This window comes from Trichechus manatus, unplaced genomic scaffold, assembly GCF_000243295.1.
Source record: "Trichechus manatus latirostris isolate Lorelei unplaced genomic scaffold, TriManLat1.0 scaffold00179, whole genome shotgun sequence".
Lineage (NCBI taxonomy): Eukaryota > Metazoa > Chordata > Mammalia > Sirenia > Trichechidae > Trichechus > Trichechus manatus.
In genome coordinates this window covers 1,206,584-1,217,967 of record NW_004444115.1, presented here as the reverse complement: position 1 = coordinate 1,217,967, position 11,384 = coordinate 1,206,584, and the positions used below count along the sequence as shown (strand labels likewise).

Here is an 11,384-nt window from a genome sequence, read left to right as displayed (position 1 = left end):
GAATGGTGTAACTTTGGCTATGTATATTTTCACCAAAAAAAAAGATCCTCAGGGTCAAGAAGGGACAGTGTTGACATGTCGTGGGGTTGTTAACCAATGTCATAAAACAATATGTGTACTGATTGTTTAATGAGAAACTATTTGTTCTGTAAGCCTTCATCTAAAGTACAATAAAAAAATTAAGAAATAAAAAAAGCTAGAAATAGAAATACCATACAATCCAGCTATCCCACTCCTAGGAATAGATCCTAGAGAAATAAGAGCCGTCACACGAATAGACATGTGCACACCCATGTTCAGTGCAGCATTGTTCATAGTAGCAAGAAGATAGAAACAGTCTAAATGTCCATCAACAAATGAACAGATAAATAAACTATGGTACGTACACAAAATGGAATACTACGCAACAATAAAGAGCAATGATGAATCTGCGAAACATCTCACAACATGGATGAACCTGGAGGGCATTATGCTGAGTGAAATAAGTCGATCCCAAAAGGACAAATACTGTATGAGACCACTATTATAAAAACTCATGAAAAGGGTTCCACAAATAAAGAGACAATCTTTGATGGTTACATGTGAGGGGAGGGGTGGGGAGGGAAAAACACTAACTAGACAACAGATAAGGGGTAACTTTGATAAAGGGTAAGACAGTACACAATACTGGGGAAGTGAGTACAACTTGACCAAGGCAAGGTCATGGAAACTTCACAGACACATCCAAACTCCCTGAGAGAACCAAATTACTGGGCTGAGGGCTGGGGACCATGGTCTCTGGGGACACCTAGCTCAATTGGCATAACATAGTTTATAAAGAAAATGTTCTACATCCTACATTGGTAAGTAGCATCTGGGGTCTTAAAAGCTTGTGAGCGGCCATCTAAGATACTCCTCCACTGGTCCCATCCCATCTGAAGCAAGGGAGAATGAAGAAAACCAAAGACACAAGGGATAGACTAGTCCAAAGCCTCCACCAGACTGATGCCAGCACACCCATATGGTGCCCAGCTACCACCACCAACTGCTCTGACATGGATCACAATAGAGGATTCCAGACAGAGCTGGAGAAAAATGTGGAACAAAATTCTAACTCACAAAAAAAGACCAGACTTACTGGTCTAACAGTGACTGGAGAAACCCGGAGAATATGGCCCCTGGACATCCTTTTAACTCAGTACTGACGTCACTCCTGAGGTTACCCTTCAGCCAAGGATTAGACAGGCCCATAAAACAAAGCAAGACTAAATGGGCACACCAGCCCAGGGGCAAGGATGAGAAGGCAGGAGGGGACAGGTAAGCTAGTAATGGGGAACCTAAGGTCGAGAAGGGGAGAGTGTTGACACATCATGGGGTTGGCAACCAATGTCACAAAACAATATGTGTATTAATTGTTTAATGAGAAACTAATTTGATCTGTAAACTTTCATCTAAAGCGCAAAAAAAAAAAAAAAAAAAAAAACACCTGTTACTCCCCTCAAAAATCCTGGCTAGGCCATTCCATTCCTTTTCTCCAGTGAAAGCCATTCTATCCACCCTTCTGTTCCAGCACTAGATCTGAAAGATAACCTAGTCCCCTAGCTGCCTTGCCCTGACCTCCCTAAATAGGTCCAGATTTGAAAGGGGGTGTGGCGAGAGCTGTACTCACCTTCTGTCTTGTAATACACCTCACCAGCAAAATGGACAATGCCAAATCGGGCATCGTGGATGGTCTTGGGTTGCAGGAAGGCCTTGTTGTTGGCATGGACACTCTTCAATTTTTGCAGCATGGTTAGGTCTGTCCCCTAGAAGAACACAGATGCCCCAGGGGCTAAGTTCCCAGAGTGCAGCACGGGGAGGTCAGCAGGTGCAACCACAGGGCTCAGGAGCTCCCTTTCAGGGGCAAAGCAACCTGGACTCTGAATTATCAAGGGCCTCTCTACGGAGAGCAAACTGACACCTGAGTGTCAGTGACTTGTCATGATGAGTGAGGGCAGAGCTGGGAGCCTGCCAAGTCTGCTGACCTCTGCCACCAGCTTTGTCTGTCCCACCCTTCCCTACAACCGCCCGCCACTTTGCTGGACTCAGAGCTTTCACCGACTGCATTTGGGAGCCTCAGCTCCTTTGGGACGTGCAGAGTCTCTGGAGGGTGAGGACGAAAGTGCTTCCTTCCCTTGCACCCTCCGCAGCCCTCAGCCCCATGGTGCTTAACAAGCCCTCTCCTGGGGCCTGTTCTTGAATCTAAATAATCAAGCACCAGACTGAGAGATTTCTAATCATAGGACTTCATAGAGGGAGTGGTCGTTCTGCTGGGGAGTGGGAGCAAGCGTGAGTCGGAAGGCTTCCTGTGGGAGGCAGGCCTGTGGCAGGCCTAGAAGGAGAGGGGGATCTGGCTGGGATGGGGCTGGTCTGCTAATTCCTGGCAAAGGTCTCAGCAACCTGGGCACAAGTGAGCCACTCCAGTGGAGTTTCCCAGCAATGAGGAAGAGACCAATGGGCAGGGGTCTCCACCCAAGCATTTGTAGCCCAGGACATACCTGTGGAAAGCGGCTCTCTTCGTCCAGGAGGGAGATGATGCTCATGGGCTTGAGGGCCAGCAGATCCAGGGTGTGTCGGTTGTCGGTATAGTGGATGTAGTCCCAGGCAATGTTCTCCATGCGGTACTCCTCCTGCTCCATGGTGAAGATGTGCTGCACAAAGAACTGCTGCAGGTGCTCATTGGCCAAGTTGATGCAGAGCTGTTCAAAGCTGTGGAGGCAATGCCACCCGCCCAGGGTGGGGCAGGGTTAGCTGTGTCCCTGCTGCAACTAGTGGGAGGCATGGGGTCACCAGCAGTCTGCACAGTCATACACGTAGGTACCCACAAAGGCACATCCCTCTGCACATGGAGACCCCACGCACGTAGGAACCCACGGAGGCACATCCCTGTGCACATGGAGACCCCACACATACAGCCACACACGTAGGTACCCACGGAGGCACATCCCTGTGCACGTGCAGACCCCAGACACACACTACCCCACACACCCTCCCTTTCTCTCTGCTGCCTTTGCTATCACCTGAAAACAGACTAGGAGAAGTGTGGCCCAAGTCGGGTCTCAGCCTGTCTGCGTTGAGCAGACTTACCCCTTACCCTAGCCCCTCCTCCCCACTAACCCTTTAACCTGGTCTTCCTTCTGGGTTCTCCACCTCAGGAAATGGTACCTCCACCCACAGTCTCCTCCTCAAGTCAGAAATCAAGGAGTCAAGCTTGACACACACCCCCTACCCAATTCCAATCAATTGCCAAAGTCTCGTCCATGTTATCTCCAGCAGAGCACCCTGACCTGTTCACCTCTTTGAGCCTCACCACCATTGCCTTAGTCTAGACCATCTTCACTGTTCACTCAGCACAGCAGTGGCTTCCTAATAGCTCTCCTGCCTCCAGCCTCACCTCTCAAATTGTTCTTACCAGGGCCCCTAGAGGAAGCTTTCTGAAATGTAAATCCCATTGGACCACTCTGCTGCTTCCATCTTTCTGGGGCTTCCTGTTCTTTATAGTATCAAGTCAAACAGTGACTGCCCATCGACAGCCCACAGTGGGGCCCTGCCGACCTCTGTAGACCTACCATGGCCACTCTCTGCCACTTTCTGCCTCTGAGTCTTTGCATAGTTGGTGCCCTCCTCCTCTTACTCCTCATTACCCAGCTTGCTTCTGCTCTCCCTTGGGTCTCACTTGGACAGCTCTTCCTCTGGATGATGGGTGCCCCAATGATGCAAAACCATAACCCATATCATACATGAGCCTGCTGCCTCAACCTCTGCTACCTTGAAAGGCCAGGAAGATGTCCAGCATGCTCATCTAGACCCACCCGTGCCCAGAGAAGGCATAACTGAAAGAGGGGCTGGGTGATCTCAAACACCCCGCCTTCCCCAGACCCCCAGCTTGCAGCCCTGTCACAAACCCCAGTGGTGGCTACTGATGGCTGGTCACTGTGACCTCCTATGGACAGACACATGGACAGAGCCTCCAGAGCCCAACCCTCACCCACCACCAAGTGTTCAGAATTGTGCTTGGACTGCTCCTCTACCCACCAGAGCCAGGAACCAGGATCTGAATCACACTGGAGTTGCTCTGCTTTAGGGCTCCCCACCAAGTCAGCCCTAGTCCTCCAGCCCTGCCCTTCCCACCTGGCCTCCAGGGAGTAAGCCTCAGCCCTGGCCGCCCCACTGGGACCGGGGGTGCCAAGATCCCAGCACACTTGCATTCAGAATGGCCGTGGCTTGGCAATCCTGGCCCTTCAAGGCGACTTTCATTAGAAATCACCCCCAGGGCAGCCTTCACTTGGAGACAGGCCTTGGATATGGCATGCCATGGTCTGGCAGCCCCTCGGCTCGTTGGGCAGTGCCCAGAGGCCTCCACTTCTTAGAACCAGTGACCCAGGCTGTGTCCTGCAAAGCCCTTTTAGGTGGACCAGGCTCACCTGGGTAAACTAGATTGTATCTGGGATGGCTTCTGCTTGCTTGTCCCACAGGTGCTTGTTTGTCTCACTCTCTGACCAACTCCTGCTGTTTGATAAAGGCCCTCAGTGTCGCCTGCCTTTGTTGGGCTCCACTGCCTGGCTCCCTTCTCATCACACTGTCTGCCTCTCCTCCCCAGCCTTCATTCAGCCACAATCGGGTATCAGTTCTCTGACCTGCCTCCCACCTACAGCTTTTCAGCCTCCAGTCTCGGGTGTGGGGACACTGAGACCCTGGGTGAGAGGGGTCTGGCCTCACTTTCCTCCCTCCAAACTGAGAAGTTAACCGTGGTCCACAAATGTCCCTAGTTTTCCTCTACTACCCACTATACTATCTCACCCAAAGACACAGGTGAACCAACACCACTGTATTTCCATTTTCACCCTAAGCCCATATGATGATTTGCTCTGGCTCATGAGAAGAGGAGATGGCTCAAGAGAGGCGACAAATGCCAGGGCCTCAGCCTGGCTCTCTGGGCAGGTGCTGGGGTGCTTTTAGCCATGTGGCTTCTCTAGAGGTGCTGGACGTGCTGGGGGGTGCACACAGGCCACTCCCAGCAGAAAGACACTGGCCACTTAGCAGACTGGTCCTGGCATCTGTGAGCAGAGCAATTGGGAATGGCTACCCTCCAGCTTGCCCAGTGACAGAGGGGCTGGGATTTGCCTTCCATTTCCCCAAAGCAGGTGAACAGAATCCTTCATACCTGTTGCTCTGGAAATTTTCAAAGCCAAATATGTCTAGGAGGCCAATGGCCCTTCGCACATGCTTGGGGTCCTGGGAGGGCGGACTGAAGATGGTAGCATTGATCTTCTTGACGACCCACAGGAAGAGGTGCCCATAGATGCGCTGAGAGAAAGGGGTAGAGCCATGTGGGTTTTGAGGCCCAGGAGCAGAAGGGTGGCCCGTGTCTTCAAGCCTGCCTGAAAGTCCACGTGCAGACCCAACCCCACGGGACCAACTGAGGGATACTATCCCTGCTTTAAAGGCGAGAACCTGAGGGCCCAAGAGCTACGAAGGCCATAGTGAACAGGCTGGTGAAGGGCAGAGTCGGCCTTCCCAGGTGTCTGTGCTTCCACAGCTGGTGTTCATCCCTGTGCTCTGCCAGGGGGGACAGCGACCCAGGCCATGTTCAGTAGACAGACACGTAGGCCCAGTGGGCTGGAGAAGGGTCGAACGATGCTGTACCTTGACAAAGGCATCCCTCCGATCTGCTGCCTGGACGATGTTCAGGGGCCTAGTGACAAACTCCCCACGGATGATGATGGAGTGCTTGGTCAGGCAGTCCTGGAGTGCCTGGTGCTGCACCTGAGGACATAGGCAGCAGGCAGGTACCACACCTGGCAGGGCAAGGGCCTGGGCCAGGACTCCCACCTGCTTCTGTCCCATCTTGCTCCCTCTCTGGACCCAATACCCAAGACCGCGATGGGGGGGAGTTGGCTTGTGGCCAGGCCCTGGGCCGAGGGACTGGAAAAGATGCACAAGCTGGGTGGGAGCCCTGAGCATGTTGGGCTGGTCTCCTGGGGCTGGGACAGGGACAGGGGCCAGCACCACCAGATCGGCCTGGGGAAACATGTCCTTATGAGAGCTGGCTCTGAGGAAGGAGCCCTGGCCTTGGGTGGGGGCAGGGAGGGCTCTGGGGCTAGGCCATTGACATCTGGGTATGCCCCAATGGCAGCCACTCCCTCTGACGGCCTACAGAGGCAAGGGGAGTCTGGATGGGCCAGCCCTTTCCTATCACTCGGGAAGACCAAGCTGGCCAAATCCAAGACTTTTAAGAATCCTTGAACCAAATGAAGAAAGTTAACAGCAAAACGTGCTTACTGCAATTGCTTTTTTTTTCTTCTCCTATTAATTTCCCACCAGAACTGTGATGTTTGGCATGATGTAAGGACACTGCAACATTCCTCCCAGCATCTGTCACACTTCCTACACTTCCAAGGCCCCTCTGGTCCCTGTCATAACTTGGAGGCAGCAGCATTGGCCACAGGCTCATCAGCACACTCCACTCTCCCAGAGGAGCAGCTCGGGGAGAAGCCCTGGGTTGGGGATGTAGGACAGGGACGCTTTGATGGGAGGTGCAAGGTCCAGAGCACAGGGCCTTGGGTTAGGTGCCAGGGTGGGGAAAGCGTAGGGACTGGCTGGATAGAGAGTGAGAGGTGGGGTATAGGGGAGAAGCAGTGAGAACACAGGACAGGGAGGGAGAGTTGGCTCACATTGCCCCCGCCTTGACCCCATCCCAGGCACCTGCAATGTGCAGCTGAGGGCGGAGCTTATAACATGGGAGTGGGGCACGAAATAGGAGTGGGAACCCTGGAAAGGAGTGGGACGGTCTGTTGTTCCTAGACCCTAGGGCCCTCACAGAGATGGAGGCTGGCAGACACAACGGCCTCAGCTACCTCCAGCAACTTCATCACGATGGGAAAGGTGGACGGCTCCATCACTTCTGAGGAGTCCATGTTCTCAAACACCGTGGCTACAGAGAGAAACAGTAACCCTGAGTGCCTGCAGTGATGGGACACAGGGGCCCGTCATGACCCAGATCCACAGCACTGGAGACAAATGTCTCTGAGTGTGAGGCATTGCCTCTCTCAGGCTCCTCCCTGTTAGGGAGCAAACGTCCCTGGTGACAGTCATTAGCACCTTCACTGTGAATCAATGCCACAGACCACTTCCCTCTCTGCTGGGTAAGATCAGGGCCCAGGTCAAAGGGAAGTGTGAAGAAATGCGGGCTTGTTAGGAGGGGAGAAGCCTGAATTGGGATTCCTCCCAGACATTGATGTGAGGGGTGGAGTGGGGGCATTATTAGGGAAGAAGATGAGCCATTGGCCCCTTCAACCCACTCAGATGTTCATGCAAGAAACCTGGGCATTTATTTATTCATTCATTCATCCAATCAAATGAAACAAGCATTAATTGAGCACCCGCTGTAGGCAGGGCCCATCTCTAGACACTGGGAGTGAAGTGGTGGACAGAGGCCTCCTTTGATTCCTCCCTCTTCTTCAACTCCCCACAAGTGATCTGTCCTCAGCGCTGTCCACGCTCTCTCTCAGGTCAGCCCCTTTGCTCCATCCCATCACTGACATCACCTCACTTTAGACCACCTTCGTCTCTTACCTGGACTCTTGCAATAGTCTCCTGCCTAGTTTGTCTATGTCTAGTTTCTCCCTTTGATCCAACTCCACCTTAGCGCCACCAGACCGTGTGTGGGTTTTGTTTTGGTCTTTGTTTTCTTTTTTAAATGTTTAAAAATTATGAAATAAAGCATACACATAGAAAAGTGCATGAAACACAAAGGTATGGTATAATGAATAATGATAAAGTCAGCACCTGTGTAACCACTACTAAAGCAAAATATAGAACTGATGCCAGAAGTCCTCCATGTGCTCTTTCTGGCTGAGACCCTTGTTCCTTTCTCTAGGAGGCAGCCACTGTCTGGGCCTTTGTGCAAATCTCTTCATTGTTTTTCCCTTATCTTTTTATTGCCTACATATGAATCCTTAAACAACATTGTTTTAAGTTTGCTTATTCATATGTAAATGCGATACAACTGTCTGTATTCTTTCGTGCCTGGCTTTTTTGCCTCCACATCATGTTTATATTACTTATCCATGTCTTGATGTTCCCTTCTTGTTAGCAATGATACAGCCACCCTAGCTACAATTCACCTGGAGGGGGGATTTTTTTTTCTTTGTTATTTTTGTGTGTGTGCGTGTGAAAATATACACAACAAAACATACACGAATTAAACAATTTCTACATGTGCAATTCAGTGACATTGGTTAGATTCTTCAAGTTGTATCACCTTTCTCGATATCCGTTTCAAAATTATTTCACCATCATTAACTGTTTCCAAATTATTTCTCATCTAACATTTCAAGTTGCTGTTGTCAATTTGATCACATATAGATAATTCTTTAAAAGAGCTCCGTACTCAAGGCAAACATTCTTTACTAATTAAGCTGAACTATTGTTTAAAGATGATTTCTGGGGATAGTTTCAGATCAAGATTTAAATATTTCCTTAGGGCAATAATTTTGAGGGGTCATATAGCCTCAATGGCTCCAGAAAGTCTGGATTCCATGAGCATTATAAATTTTATTCCACATTTTCCCATTTTTGATCAGGATTCTTGGATAGAATCTTTGATCAAAACATTTAGTTATGGTAGCCAAGCACCCTCCAGTCCTTCTGGTCTAATGGCAAAGGAGGCAGTTGTTTGTGGAGGCAGTTAGACATGCATTCCAGTTCCTCTTCCGATTCCTGATCCTCCTTGTTCCTCTGATGCTTCAGGTGAATAGAGACCAACTGTTGTACCTTGGAGAGCCACTCACAAGCTTTTAAGACTCCCCCACCCCCACCCCCGCCCCAGGCACTACACAGGCCCTGGTAGCACAGTGGTTAAGAGCTATGGTTGCGAACCAAAATGTTGGCAGTTTGAATCCACCAGCCACTCCTTGGAAACGCTATGGGGCAGTCCTACTCTGTCTCATAAGGTCACTGTGAGTCTGAATTGACTCGACAGCAATGGATTTCATTTTTTTTTTTTTTCCCGACACTACACGATGAACCAGGAAGTAAGATAGAAGCACTAAAATCAATACTAGGCCAATTGACTGCAATGTCCCACAAAACCATGATCCTAAACCTCTCAACCAAGAAAAAAAATCCCGTGAAGTGTTCTGTTGTACATAAGCAGTATCATCAGCTGCTCTTTGTTGTTGTTGTAAAAAATACTTAACACATTTGCCAATTCAACCTTCTCAGGTGTATAGCTTAATCACGTTGTGCAACCATACCCTTACTCAGTGCCAGATCTCCTGTCACAGTAAACAGAAATTCACTATTTTCCAAACACTAGCTCTTCCTCTCCCTCTCCGTTCCACCTCTGACAACCACTAATAAACTTTGGTCTCTATACATTTGACTATTCTTGTCATTTCATATAAGTGAGATCATACTATATTTATCCTTTTTGTGATTGACTTATTTCACTCAGCATAATGTCTTTGAGGTTCATCCTTGTTGTAGCAGATATTAGGACTTCATTTCTCTTTTTGTCTGAGTAGTATTCTATTGTATGTATGTACCACATTTTCTTTATCCATTCATCCTTTGATGGGCATTTATGTTGTTTTCACTTTTTCTCTATTACGAATAGTGCTGTGATGAACATTGGTGTACGTATATACGTTCGTGTGGCTGCTTTTAAGTCCTTTGGGTATATACGTAGGAGTGGAATTGCTGAGTCACACAATAGTTCTATTTTTAATTTTTTGAGAAATTGCTACCCTATGTTTGACACGGCAGTATCATTTTGCATTCCCACCAGCAATGGATAAGATTCCAATTTCCCCACATCTTCACCAACATTTGTTGTTTTCCATATTTTTTAAATCTTAGCCATCCTAGTGGGAGTTAGGTAGTATCTCATTATGGTTTTGATTTGCATATTCTTAATGGCTAAAGACGTTGAGGATCTTTTCAAGTGTTTGTTGGCCATTTGAATATCCTCCTTGATGAAATGTTTACCTAAGCCCTTTGCCCATTTTTTGATTGGGTTACTTGTCTTTTCGTTGTTACGTTGTAGAGGTTTTATATATATTTTGGATATAAGACTATTATCGGATATATGTTTCCTAAAGATATTCTCCCAATTGGTAGGTTTCTTTTTGCAGATAGTCCTGTGACTTATGAACAAAAGTACAGACAATGCCTGACCCATGACGATTCGAGTTACGATGAACCACACTTACAACCATCTTTTTTTTTGTACATCTTATCGTTATTAATATGCACTACATACAATGTTTCAGGACATACTTTGCTGATGTTATCATTCCAAGGTGTTCACACACAAATGTTCAATTTTATAATTTACTGTTCAAAACACTGCCATATAGATTTAGTTTTCTAAACTAAATCAGGAGCTTCCATTGCTTGAAAACATGGACCCAAACATTGATTGCTTTGCTAATGTTGATACACAGATTCAGGAAGCAGTGAGATGTTACTGCAATATATATGAAGAAAAAAAGAAAAGGCCTATACAGACAGCTGTCACTAATTTTCTGACTAGAAACATCATCCCTACTACAAGGGATAATCCAGATGATCCAGAACCTTCCACAAGTGGAGTTATCATCATAACTGACAAAATGCCAATGTCATGCAACTCTTCATCATCACAGTAAATTTTGATTTGTGTATTTTTTATGTATGTATATATGTATTAAAATATATCTGTAAGTTTATATGTAATGTTTCCTACTCCCAAAGACAAATAAAGATCGAATTTATAAAGATACTGATAATAAAAGGCAATAATAATGAAAACTAAAAAAAAAAAAAAAAATGAGGTATTTGACTTACATCAGCATTGACTTACAACGGAGTGGTTTGAATAGAACCCTGATGTAAGTCGGGGACTACCTATATTTAATTTTCACAAGGTCCCATTGATTTATTTTGTCTTTTGTTGTTCATGCTTTGTTATTATGTCAAATAATAAATTGTTACAGGATAGGCTCTGATGGCCATACCTCTATATTTTCGTCTAAGAATTTGATGGTTTTAGTTTTCACATTTAGGTTCTTAATCTATTTTGAACTGGCTTTTGTGTATGGATCCTGATTCATTCTTCTGCATGTGGAAATCCAATTTTCCCAGTACCATTTACTGAAGAGACTCTTCCTTCCCCATTGCATGGTCTTAGCACCCTTGTCAGAAATCTCTTGACCATAGATATATGGATTTATTTCCAGGTTCTCAATTCTATTCCATTGGTCTATGTGTCTATTACACCAGTACCACACAGTTTTGATTACTGTAGCTGTACAGTATGTTTTGAAATCAGGAAGTGTGAGTCTTCCTACTTTGTTCTTTTTCTTCAGAATTGCTTTAACTCT

The 11,384-nt window shown here is 47.3% G+C and overlaps 1 protein-coding gene across 1 annotated transcript in view; it reads right to left on the bottom strand.

Moving 5' to 3' along the window:
* The window catches only part of MYO7B (myosin VIIB), a 135,991-nt gene that overhangs the window by 78,475 nt on the left and 46,132 nt on the right, over positions 1-11,384 (bottom strand). The window contains exons 9-13 of the mRNA XM_004387047.2: positions 6,876-6,952; positions 5,665-5,784; positions 5,183-5,325; positions 2,517-2,727; positions 1,649-1,784 (exon numbers count right to left, since the gene is read on the bottom strand). Of these exons, the coding sequence (XP_004387104.1) occupies positions 1,649-1,784; positions 2,517-2,727; positions 5,183-5,325; positions 5,665-5,784; positions 6,876-6,952 (687 nt within the window). The remainder of the gene's footprint in view (positions 1-1,648; positions 1,785-2,516; positions 2,728-5,182; positions 5,326-5,664; positions 5,785-6,875; positions 6,953-11,384) is intronic.